General features: G+C 55.1%; 1 protein-coding gene across 9 annotated transcripts in view; it reads right to left on the minus strand.

The window, feature by feature from the left end:
• IQSEC1 (IQ motif and Sec7 domain ArfGEF 1) overlaps positions 1 to 13,177 on the minus strand; it is a 371,367-nt gene that overhangs the window by 41,319 nt on the left and 316,871 nt on the right. For 8 of the 9 annotated variants that reach the window (XM_036099675.2, XM_036099673.2, XM_036099680.2 and 5 more), the window contains one exon: positions 3,624 to 3,918. In XM_036099675.2, the coding sequence (XP_035955568.1) occupies positions 3,624 to 3,918 (295 nt within the window). Of the gene's footprint in view, positions 1 to 3,623; positions 3,919 to 13,177 lie in introns of those variants that run through there. The other variant, XM_078074599.1, reaches the window with a different exon arrangement.

Genomic DNA, 13,177 nt, shown 5'->3' on the forward strand with positions numbered 1-13,177 from the left:
CCCAGGTCCTGATGGCCCCTCTCCGTGATGAGGTACAGAGATGGGGCGGGGCTGCAGGCAGGTGGCACTGCCTGGGGCTCCCCTGTGTGACACACCAGCCTCCCAAAGCCCTGAGGCTCATGCCAGCCCTTGGTGATCAAGGACAACCCCAAGGGCTGCTAACCGTGCCTCGCTCCTGTGTGAAAACGTGCCCATAAAGTGGGAGCCTACCCTGTAAGAATCAAAGAAAATTCAAGATAAGGAACTGGCTGCTCTGTGAAGCCAGGGCTCTTGGGGTGTTGGGCAGAGGGGCACCTGCTGTGGGGCCAGGAGAGGCCTAAGGCCCTGAGGAGGAAGGCACGCTTGCGCCAGGGAGGCAAAGCACCACACCCTGCTTGTCTAGATCCCGCCGGCCTAGGCCGTGCCGGGCATCACACCAAAGCTGGTGGCACAGAGAGATAAGGTCCCTGCCCTCAAGAAGCAAAGAGTCTGTCAGGGAGAACGGACAGACACACATACTTAACTGAAATAAAACCAAACAGATGCCGAGCAAATCCAAGCCAAGGCCCGAGTCGGGGGAGAGGGTCGCTCAGAGCCGCTGTGGGGTGGGCTGGGAACAGAGGGCTTGGAGCCCCACATACCCCAGTGCAGGTCCCGGCCCCTCACGTCCCGGCTCTGGGAGGCCACCCACGTCAGGGATGCCAGCTCTCTGGGCCCGCAGGAGAGGGAGCAAAAGGCCCGGCAGAGCAGCTCCCTTCATAGGAGGAGCGGGTATAGTGTGTGTGTGTGTGTGGGGGGGTGGGTGGGTGGATCAAAACGACTTTTCTGGGCCCAGAGTCAGCCAGGGTGGGTCTGTTTTTTCTCTTGCCCTGAAGTTACTGAACAACATCCAAAGAGATGACCTCACTTCCACATCTGTAAGCAGACTTTGTTTTTTTGGGGTTTTGAGTGGAGCTCTGAAAGCCGACGGGGCCGATAAAGGGCCCAAGGCTGAGCTCTGGGAAGCCCTCTCTCCTCTGCCCATCAAGGCCGGTAGCCTGGCCCCTCTCATGTCACCTTTGGGGGCAGTCATGACACCAGGACCACCAGCTTAGGCCCAGGGCTCACTCAGGGCTCTTTCTCTCCTGCTGACTTTGGACCTAGAAAACCAAGCAGCGACCTATTTGTCTGAGACCGGCTCCCCAAATCTGGGGGGAAGAGTGGGGGGGGGGAGAAGAGGGACTTTGGAAAGGCAGAAATTGGCTCTGTGTTGTCATCAAATCCCCTCCCAGTCCCTCCTTCCTGGTCTTCCCTGGAGGACATAAACTGACCCAGGCCAGCTCTTATGCATCCCCCAGACTCACGGTGGTCATTCCTCCTTCTGGGCCACCACGGACCCGAGGCCCAGTCTGGAAGTTTATCGGGGTGCAGGAGAGGGAATCCAATCTATGTGCTCACCTGCTATACATCACCCTCACCCGATACTCACGTGACATGCAGTCTGCAGAGGGGCTCTGGGATCCCCCTTCTCGGAGGATAGAGGCTCTGGGAAGTGATGCGGAGCTGACCTCTAGCCCTCACTCTCCCTTTAAAAGGACACTTCTCAACAGCGGGGGAGGGATAAGGAACAGAGAGGAACGCCCTTCCACAAAGCAGAACTACCACTTCTCCATGACTCAGGACTCCTGCTCTCATTGATAGGAAACCACCAGAAGGTGTGGAGGCCCTGAAGCCAAAGCGCTCCCTTCACTAAACGGGACTTTGTGTTCCCCAACTTTAACTCCTCGTGGAATTGTGCATCCTACTTTCACCTGGCAGTTCCCAGGTAATCTGTCCTATTCCCACTCTTGCTTTGATTGCCAGGAAGCTCAATAGCTCAGGGGCCCTCTCACCTTTTCACCACCTCTTCCTCGCCACCCTTGTTCTGCCTCAGGGCCTTTGCACCTGGCGTTACTGCTTCCTGCAAGGCCCCTTCCTCAAACACTCAGTTCAGATGCCACCTTGAGGAGGTCTTCCCCACCGCCCTTATCCAATGCTGTCACCTCCACTTCTTTCCCCTATTTCATAATCTCTGGAGTTTGTATCATACTCTGGAATTAAACTGTTTTTATTGCTAACTTGCCTGTGGGGTCCATCTCCTGGACCAAAGTGTCAGCTCAAGATCTGGGGCCTCACCCTGTCCACTGTTGACTCCCCAGCACTGAGCACAGTGTTTGGCACACGGTGTGCATTTGGTTAATGTGCATGGGATCAAAATGAACAGCTGTGCCACAGTAAGCCCATATGAAGCAGATGGTTATCTCCATAGGCCTCTGTGAGGTCTTCAACATCCTCACTTGTTTCAACGGTTCTGCTGGAGGTCTTTTACTATCAACTGCTTCTGATCCACTTTGGATCTGGGTGTAAGTGATAAATGGAACAGAGACCACGTGGTCTTCCCCTGCTGTGGGCCTGGCCACGGAGCCAAGCGCCACGGTGGGGGGGGCGGTATCTGCTCCCATAGCCCGACAAGGGGCCATCTGCAGAAGGATGAAGAGAATCAGGGCAGAGAGGTAGCACTGAGAACAGGGAGAGGAGGGGGCTGGTAGGGGACTTTGTCAGGGGGCTTGGGGGGAGGAAAGACCCAACGTGGGCAGCACCTGCACCTCCTGGAAGTCAGGTCCGCACCAGGCCCAGACCTCTGCTCGGTAAAAGACAAAGAGGAAGCCTGGGGAGCAGAGAGAGGGCGGCAAGGCAAGGGGTCAATGTGACCACCTAGGACTCATGAGGAGACGGCCCAGGAGCCGGGGGAGGCTGGACAGGTAAGCCTGGTCCTGCACATTTGCACGGCTGCTTGCCACAGCCTGAGGTTCTCCCGAAGCCTGAAACTTGCCTTCAGTTTCACCCAAGAATTCTTATTCAAGGGCCTCCTAGGTGCCTGCACCCCTGAGGTCCTAAAAGTGAGAGCTCTTTGCCCCCCGCCCAGGGATCGCTCACTCCCTCTGCCCCCTCTCAACCCCCCACGCAGCCAGGACAGGCCTCCCCCTCAACCCCAAGAGGCTATCTTTAGTCCTCCCCGGAGCCCGGCCAAGCGGGCAGGCTGTGCAACCTCCTTGTCCTGCACACAGGGGCCAACCCCACGGTGGGTCTGGGCCAAGGCCCCTGCGGGAGGAAGCGAGCCTTCAGCGAGGCCGTTCCCCACGAGAACAAAGAGCTGTAAACCAAAGGGGATATAATAAGCAAGCTCGCCTGCTGGCTGTGGATGGGCTTGGTGTTCTTTACAGGGTGTGTGCTATTTATGTTGTAAACGGACCTCCTGCCCTTCTCGGGGACTCCTCCTGAGGACCCCCTAAGGGTACAGGCCTCTCCTGGGACCTCAGACATTCAGTGTCTGGCCACCTGACCTGCGTGCACGGCCATGAGGATGGTGAGTGGGGCGGAGGCCAAGTCCCGACCCTCCAGTCCCTTCACTCGGGGCACCTCCGCTGGTCGGGCGGAGCAAGAAGGGGAGCCTGGGCTGAGGCGAAGGCCACGTTCCTAGCACAGGTGCACTTAACCGGACTTCAGTGTGTGGGAGAGCTGAGCCTCCTGCTGCTTCAGGCCGCCCCAGCAAAGGGCTGGGCACCCACCCATCTCCAGCCAGAGCTGCCCCGGCTGCCTGTCCCTGCGCGGCGGGCCCCACCTACCTGCTTGTCCTGCAGGTCAGAGGAGAGCTCATAGCTCTCAGAGAGTGACCGCGAGCGCTTGATGGCCTCCTCCTCGGCCTGCTTGCGCAGGATGGAGGTCGAGTGCTGCAGTTTGGGCCTCCGTGTGCGCTGCTGCTGTCCCGGTGGCCCCGAGTACAGCCCATACGCTCCCACCGACGTGTGCTCGTAGCGGTCGGGGCTCAGGCTGGAAGCAGGCGCCAGGGGGCCCTGGTGGTAGGCCGACGGGCTGTCCAGCGACGTGCCGGTCTCGCTGCTGGGGGCCTCGCCCTCCACGCTGCAGGGGACGGAGAGACGAGAGAGGCCTCCTGTGAGTGGGAGACCAGAGCCCAGGGCCCAATGGGGAACCAGGAGGTGGGAGGGAGCCACGCTCAAGAGGCAGCCCCGCAGCGTCCCCCACACTGCCGGCTGGTACCTGACACACTTTACTGATTGATTTTGCTTACTGTCCGTCTCCTACATGAGAACGTCAGCTTTGCAAGGATGGAGGTTCGACCCACGATGTGCACTGATGGGCCCCAGTGCCTAGAGCAGGGCCTGGCCCGCAGTAGTAGGTGGTCAGTGAAAATCTGCTAACCAACTAAATGGATCTGGTCACCCTCTCTCCCTCACTCCCACCACCTGGGTTAAGTAAACCACTGATTTTTGTATTTTTGTTCTTATTTTAAACAGACATTCACAAAAGTGACTTTTTTACTATATACCTACTTAAGGGTCAGGCACTGGAGGGTTTTTTATGGGCTGAGCCATGTCCCCCCAGAATTTGTATCTTGAAGTCCTAACCCCCAGTACTTCAGAATGTGGAGGAGACAGGGTCTTCAAAGAGATAGTTAGGTTAATGAGGTCCGTCAGGGTCCTGATCCAACGTCACTGGTGTCCTTCTAAGAACAGGAGATTAGGGCCCAGACACGCACAGAGGGACGACCACGTGAGGACACAGGGAGAAGGTAGCCTTCTGCACACCAACGAGAGAGGCCTCAATGACATCAGCCCTGCCGACACCTTGATATTGGACTTCGGGCCTCCAGAACAGTGAGAACAGTGAGAAAATAAATGTCTGTTGTTTAAGCCGGCCGGTCTGTGGTCCTTGTTACAGCAGGCTTGGGAATGAATACAGTGTTGTACATACATTTTTTTTTTAAATCTTAAAACTAGTCTGCAAAGAAAGAATTACTAACTCCCCTTTTCCAGGTGGGGAAACTGAGGCCCATCGAAGTACAGGGACCTGCTTGTGGTCGCACAGGTAGTGAGTGGGTGAGTTGAGATCAAAGCCCAAGTTGGCGGGACTCCAAGACCTGGGGGGCGGTGTGCACCCCTCCACCTCGCTGCGCCTCATTCCCAGGACACAGACATCCCTCTCAACATTCCAAGCGCCAGACTGGGGGGGACAGAGAAGGACTGGCTGGCTTACTCATCCCAAAGTCAGGAACTCAGAAAATGGACATTGGTTCCTGCTGCAGACTGCTTTTTAGTATAGCACAAAGAGGCAAGGTTGTTTCTAACTCGGCTTCTAGTAGCCTCTCTGGTCAAGCCTTGCCATCTCCCTGTCCCTGCAGGATATCACTCAACCTTTAGAGACCCTCTATTTGATCCCTAGGGCCAGGGCAGGGGGTCTCTCTGGAAGGGGCCCAGAAGAGAGAAGGGAACATTGCACCCCTTCCCAGGCTGCGGTCCTTCCTCCACAGTCCTGTCTTCAGACCAATGGGAACACCCTGGGTGCAAACGCCTTGGGGCCAACTGGTCTCCCCCCTGCCCAGCTCTGCTTCCAGTCACATCACAAGGCCTGGCAGGGCTGCCCTGTGAGCATAGAATGTGACTGTTTACAGACTCCTGGGAGAGACAGACTCAGAGTGGGGGCAGAGGGAAGCAGCCTGCCCTGTGGTTCCAATTCTGCCCTGAGCCAGGGATGGGCTGCAAATCCCCGTGCTTGCCTTCCAACTTGTAGTTCAAGAATACTATAGGACTTCCGCTCCACCAACTGGCTCTGACCTCTGAGGACATGCAGTTGGTGTCCTGTGACAAAGGACATCCCATCCTGCTCCCCAGAAGCTAAAGTGTGACAAAGTGACAAAGGTCTTTCCTTGGGGAAGAGCTCTCTCTGGGTGCTTTGCCTTGATCTGGCTGCGAATCAGGGTGGGTCACCCCTCATTTCAAGGCCTGTCTCCCTGTCCATTATCCATGTGGGATGGACTAGATGCTTTTAAGGTGTCAGAGGAATACCCACCCTTCAAGACTCTCCTGACATCACAGTTACCCAAGAGCAGTTTCCTTTGGGCCCCCTGTATATGCGTCGGGTGGGGGAGAAGGATGGGGACCAGCAGAGCTAAAAATTCTCTCATTCTTTTTTTTAATTTTTTTTATTGTTATGTTAATCCCCATACATTACATCATTAGTTTTAGATATAGTGTTCCATGATTCATTGTTTGTGCATAACACCCAGTGCTCCATGCAGAACGTGCCCTCCTCAATACCCATCACCAGGCTAACCCATCCTCCCACCCCCCTCCCCTCTAGAACCCTCAGTTTGTTTTTCAGAGTCCATCGTCTCTCATGGTTCTTCTCCCCCTCCGATTTCCCCCCCTTCATTCTTCCCCTCCTGCTACATTCTTCTTCTTTTTTTCTTTCTTAACATATATTGCATTATTTGTTTCAGAGGTACAGATCTGAGATTCAACAGTCTTGCACAATTCACAGTGCTTACCAGAACACATACCCTCCCCAGTGTCCATCACCCAGTCACCCCATCCCTCCCACCCCACCCTCCACTCCAGCAACCCTCAGTTTGTTTCCTGAGATTAAGAAAAATTCTCTCATTCTTTTGATAAACCTTTGAACAATACTTGACAATAAATACTCGGTGGCTTGATCAGTAGTTGTATGACAGAGAGAGGGAATCCCCCTATCAGACCTGCAGGCAGTCGATAAGCAAGCTCACCCATGGACAGCCAACCAAAAGCCCCTGCCTTCGCTCTGGCCCCACACGCCTCCCTGCCTCACCTTTTCTGTGCAGCCTGTGAGCATCTCATAAGGAAGTATTTCCACACACACATCCCCCATACTGGAAATGCTTTAGTCAGGGGCAGAGTCTGTTTTTCCGAGCAAGAGGCTGACAGGAAACAAAATCTCATCCTTGAAGACAAGCAGCCGGGGCTCTGCTCAGAAGGTTTTAAAACAGTCTCAAAACCACGAGTTTACAGAAACACGGGGAGACTGAAGGGCAATCCCCAGAGCAGGAAGCCCTTCTGTCGTGCCTCATGGTGGCTCTGTCAGGGAGTGGTGGGCTGGGACCCTCGTCGTACTGCCCCAACATGCCCTGGGATAAAGGAGCAGTGTCCACCTCTCATGTCTGTGGGGGATTCAACCCCCTACCTAGGCCTTGCTCACTGGGCCTCAAAGTAACAGCGAACAGGCAAAGGCGCATTCTTCCTGATAGTGGCGGGGATGGGGCAGGGGTCAGTCTGTGAATTTGAGGGGTTGTCATCATTACCTGACGGCTGTGGTTTGGGGCAGAAGGGGCTGAGGAAAGAGAAGCAGGTGACAAGCTACTGAACTCAAGGGCTGTATGTTGCTTGGTAGTGGGGAAGAGCCCGGCTGCCTCAATGGCTGGGGACATGAGCAGGATGTCAGCGTGGGTCGTGACATGACAGGAACAGAGGTGGCTGGTGGGTCGTGACCTGACAGGGACAGAGGTGGCTGGTGGGAGGCAAGCACTTTCTGGGGCTGTGCCAGTCCAGGATTCCGGCTCTGGGCATTACCTGGCTCCCAACTGTCTTAAGCCAGCAGGTTCTAGAACATGCTAGAGAGAGAGGGCCAAGCCTCCCCTCAGAGCCAAGGGAAGGGGTCTGACAGTCACCTGCAGCCTTTCTCTTCACCATGACAGCAACTCCAGTCTCCTCTCCCCCATCGGCCCCACCTTCCAAACACACCCAGGCTCTGCCCACTTCTTAGCAGATGGCTCAGGTCACCATCCCTGCTCCCTGGATTATCACAACAGCCTCCTCAGTGGTCCCCCTGCCTCTCTCTTCCCCAAGGCTGCCACTGTGACTCTGATAAAACGTAAGATTGAGTGCCTCCCCTGGTCCCATCACACTTAGAAGACCCTGTCCTTGCAATGTCCTTGAACGCCTGACCTTGGCTGCTCTCATCTTGGCTCCTTCCCTGCCTTGCTCATTCTGACTTCCTGACTCACTGGCTTCCTTTCTCTCTGCTCAAAGGGGTCAGGCATGCTCCTGCCTCAGGGCCTTTGCACTGGCTCTTCTTTCTGTCTGGAACACTCTTCCCCGGATCTCTGCCATCACCAGATTTAAAATCACAGCTCCCTCCCCGTCAAGATTCCTGGTCTCTTTCTTTGCCTTTTTTTTTTTTTTTTAAATCTTTGATGATCATCATCACTTCAAAACATGTAATATATTTATCCTGTTTTTTGGTTTGCTGTCTCCCATGTCACTATGTAAGTTCTAGGAGGGTGGGGGTAATTTGTCTGTTTTGCTTACTGATGTTTCCCAAGTGCCAACACACGTGCCTGGCTAACAGTGCTCAGTAAATACTTACCAAATGAGTGATGGCACTTCCCCATGCCTGCTGTTGGCTGGGTCCTGGAACAGCGTCTTGCATCACCCCTGCCAGACCTCCTATGTGCCCCAAACCAAACTCGTGATCTTTCTCCATTGTCATGCAGTGACCCGAAGCCAGGATCCTGGGCATCATCTCTTCAGTCCCTCCCCCACCACCAGCTCCCGCCCCTGCCCCATTCAGTCTGTCACCAAGTCCTGTTGAATCTACATGAACGGTATCCCCTTGACTGGTACAATGTGGCAGGCCTTCCACCCCACCAAAATCACCACCAGCCTCAGACCACCCTGATCAGAACCGAAATGGCCAGGCCAACTTCCTGCAGCCAGCATGACCCCATCACAGACACTGCCCCCCAGTACAGGAGTGGACAAAAGTGAGAAATGCATGAGTGCTTGCATGTAGCTTAAGAACCCACCGTAAGCCAGAAGATAATCAGGAGCTACACACTATTAGACATAAAAAGAGAGTCTTGAAATCTGCACCAGACAGCTGGTTCACAGAAATATCATTTTTGTCAAGTGAAAATGCCCAGTGTTGACGAGTATGGGCAGCAACAGGCATTTCAGAAGTCTAAGCTGGTGTAACGTTTTCAGAGCGCTAGCTAGAAACCACTATCAAACCCACTCGATTGGGCAGCGGCTCCGGCAGAACCCATAAAGATGCTTTACTTACAGCAACACCCTGAACCCCGAGCCCCCCGTCCTGCTTAGGACTCAGCTCTGCCCCCAGTTCCTTCCTGGGGGAGTGTGAACAGAACAGTCATCTTCTCCCTCCCCACAGCAGATCAGACACCCCATAGATCTTTGCTTTATATGATGTCCACGCCTGACACAGCAGGGAGTTGGGGGTCAGGGAACCACCAGCCCTGGCCCAGCAGCCCCCCCGGCCCCCCTTGCTGCCACCCAAGCCCCCTGCACCAGCAGCCCACCCTGCACACTGCTTCTTCACCACAGTGATTTCCTGGCTGGAGCTCACCGTCTCATCACCCAGGTCAGTTCCCTTGGGGAAGCTTCTTCCACAACCTTTGTCCATCAGCCAGGCCCGAACACTGTAGTGGGTCCTAAACCACACAACGGCATTCGTGGGCTCTCTCAGAGGCCTGGGCCATATGCAAATCAGGGATTGGCGCGGGCACCTGTTCCAAGGGCCTGACAGTCCCTGACAGTTTAGAGTTTCTGGAACATTCTACGACAGTTGGGTGGCTGCTGCCCAGCACTCTCCGAAGATGCTCCTGGTCTAGTAATCCCTCTTCTAGATATTCACGCTAAGGAAACAAGCAAATCTGTGAAGAGGTAAATACAAGGAATTTCACTGCAGTGTTGGTTCTAATTATAAACATTTGGAAATAATCTAAATGCCCGTCAACAAGGGATTGATTTAAATTACTTATATATCCATATAATGGAAACAATGTCAAGCCCGGGGGGAAGACGGATGGCTGTTCTAAGGAAAAAGACAAGATTTTTTGGCTGACCATAAGTTTAACATGAGCCAATGCTGTGACGCGGCTGGGAAGCCAGTCGCTAACACGAATTAATACAAAGCCAGAAGCAAAAACAGCCCTGCGGCCCGCTACGGGTGTCAGATCACCGCAGAGGACCGTGTCTGGGTGCTGCACTGATCGTCTAGAGCCCCAGAGTGCAGATCACAAACCGGGGGCACTTGCTCGCCCCACTTTCGTCTGGCCGACATTGCTAATTGATCAGACTCCCTCCCGCACATCTTCCAACCCCGTGCTCCACGTGACTGACCCCAGCGGGCGCGTGGCGTGAACTGTACTTGCCAACCCCAAATTACAGTATGCCAGGAATAAACCTCCAGGTCTGGAAACCACCTCTCACCAAAAGCTGGGACTGCCTGGCCAGGAGAAAAGCAGCCAGAGGGGAGAGATGATGCCTATCATCAAGCCACTGACAGGCTGACAAGAGGAGGAGGGAGCAGATTTCCGTGGATAGAACCATGACCAAGGTCACCCAACCTGACGAAAGAATGCTCTCACGTGGTTAGGGCTGCTTGGGAGGTGGTGAGCTCTCTGTCACTGGAAGTATGCAAGCTGTAGCAGGTCAGACACCTGTCAGAAATAGAGCAAAAGGACTCCTATACTTGCTAGAAGCTGCTACGGACTGTCTGAATGTGCACTCCCACCCTGTGGCTCCCCCCTGCCCGTCACTTGGAGTAGTCTACCTCTGAGGGGCCACACTCTGGTCCTGGCTCAAATCCTACTTCCTGCATGGGGCCACCCCCTGCCTAGTGTGGCCCCCATTCCCACACTCTGTCACAGTGTAGATTACCTGGAGAAAGAGAGCGTGAGGGTCCACCCACCCCCAAGAGCCTGCTCCGTGGGGCTTGGTCCTGCAAAGACAGGGACCGAGACTGGCTCCTTGCCGAGAAAGCTCCACACATGCACAATGGGGCTCTAGAGGTGGGCCCGGCCCAGCACAGCTGTCCAGGTGATAGTTGGAACTACACAGAGATGTGTCCCCAGCCCTCCCCTGCTGGCCTGGGGACTCGGAGCCCTGTGTCCCTGGAAAGTGACCCCAAACTCCTCCTCCCCTGCTCCAGTTTTCCCAACATGCCTTCCTCTGCTGGAGGCTGGTGTGTGTGTGGTTTTTATGTGGGGGAAATGGCTGGATCACTACAGAACAGCATCTAGAGTTTCTGACTGCCCAAGGATGATGAAAAACATAAGAACTAAGAACATGTTTTGAAAAGTTCCCCTCTTCCCCGGCAGTATCCCTGTGCCTTTCCACCAAGTGAGGGGGCTGGACAGGCTCCCTATGGCAGCCTCTGAGTCAGATGTCTGGGTTCTGCCGCTTACCAACTGTGTGACCAGGGGCAGGAATACTTCTATGCCTCAGTTTCCTTTCCTGTAAGATGGGGGCAGAGTCCCGACTTCACAAGACTGCTATGAGGCTTAACGGAGTTAACACAGAGGAAGTCCTTAAAAGACTGCTTGGCTCATAAAAGGCACTTTGTACTTGCCGGCTCTGGTTATTCCGACTGACCCGGCCGGCCTAACCTACACGTCCCGGCAGCCAGAGGTGGGGAGCAGACAGGCCCAGTGTGCGAGCCAGGGTCACCCGCCTCTCTGCCTGCTGTAGGGCCTGTCTTGGCGCGGACAGCCGCCTCCGGCCATGGGCCGTAGTCACCGGTGATGAGGCCCTAGGGAGGGCGGGAGAGTCCCAGAAAGCGACCCGGGCCCCATGGCCCAGACGCCACGTCCTGACTCTAGCTGGGGAGTGAGTCAGGGCCGGGGGCCCTCGGTCACTCAGGCCACGGATGTCTCTAATTATGACTTGTGAAGTCATGAATGACTTTTCTCAAGAAAAATGTTAGTCAGAGGAGGCTCTGGGCAGAGAGGCAAGGGGGCACGGGGGAAGCAGGGACCCTCTTGTCAGGGGGCTGGCTGTTCGCCCCAACATCGATGATGCTGATGGTAGTAACAGCTAATGTGTATATAGTTAGTGGTCTTCCAAGTGTTCTATGTAACTCAGTTCTCTAAACCACCCTACAGGCACAGAGAGGAGGTTAAGCTCAACCCCAAGGTCATACGGCTAGAACCCAGGCAGTGTGGCTTGAGTCTGCGCATTTACTCACTGTGCTTATGTGACTTCTCAGTCACTCACACACATGCACACTCGTCCACACACACCGGGTGGGTTAGCAGCAGTAACTCTCCTCTGTAAGTAACTCTCCTCAACACAGCCCAGGTGCTGTGTTGAGTGTTCAGACATAGCCTATGACCCAACTACCATCCCTGGGAGCTAGGAGGGAGCTGTGCCTTCTGAGCTTGGGGCTCAGTGGAGTTGAGTCACTGGGCTAAGGTCACCCCTGCAGGACAGCAGGGCTGGGACTTGACCCCAAGTGGGTGTCTCGGCCAACTGGCTGCCCCGAGGAAAAGCATGCAGTTGATATGCTGGGGATCCAGGGTTGGGGTCCAGAGCCTAGGGGTCTTGGGGCTGTGCATGGTCATGAGAGAAATAAGCCTGGGCTTTGTGTGTGCGGCCAGCTATGGTCATATCACATGGCGAAGCCGCTCTCTTGAGAGTGGGCTGGGTCCCCCGCTGGAGGAAGGAGTGCTCTGAAAGCCTGCCCATGGTTAAATGCCCATGCCAGGAGCCTCGGTCCACACTGACTGCTGGCAGTCTGCGCAGGCCAGAGCCAAACAGCCTCCTGAAATACGGATGCCCCTCATGTCTCCAGGCCTTGTGGCCTCCCCCATGCTCTGCTCTCAGGGTTTCTGATTTCCAGAAAGGGAGTCTAGGCCAGAGCAGGGACAATTCATTCCCAGCCCTCACATACTCTGTTGTGGAGCTTCTATAGCTCTTTGCTACCCAGGCCATATTAACTGAGGTCTATCACTCAGGCCAGAGAAGGGGATGGTTTGCTCTGTTCCAGGTCCTCGGGGAAGGATGCAGACAGACTAGGGCAGGGTCTAGGGAGGAGGTGAGGGTGGGAAGGAAAAGGAGACCATGTCCTCTGAGGAAGAGCAGGGAGGGCTCAGCTGGAGAAAGGCAGCCTTGGGACCAGCCACAACCCCTAGATCTCTGCAGGGTCATCCTGGGGCAATGGGAGCAGGCAGGTCTGTGGAACCAGAGGCAGGGTGAAGGCAGCCTGGCAGCTTCAGGGAAGTAGAGTTTTTCAGCAGTTCAGCTATTGGGGAAGGGGCTGCTTCAGGGGGTAGTGTAGGTGTTCCAACAGGGTCTAGAAAACCAGTCTTCAGGGACTGCTGTGGCTCAGGGCGGGTCACCGCACAAACACACCCACTGTGCCACATGGGAGCCCTCGCGCAAACCACATCCACGTATTTAATCCCTGCAATGATCCCATTGAGGAGACTCAGTAAGGACTCGTGGCTTGCCCAAGATTGCAGAGCTCGGGGCAGAGCCAGGACCCAGCTGTGCGACATTCTCTGAGTCCTTCCCACTCTGTGAAAAGTCCCCGGAGACAGGAGGCATCC

Source organism: Halichoerus grypus, chromosome 1 (assembly GCF_964656455.1).
Source record: "Halichoerus grypus chromosome 1, mHalGry1.hap1.1, whole genome shotgun sequence".
Classification (NCBI taxonomy): domain Eukaryota; kingdom Metazoa; phylum Chordata; class Mammalia; order Carnivora; family Phocidae; genus Halichoerus; species Halichoerus grypus.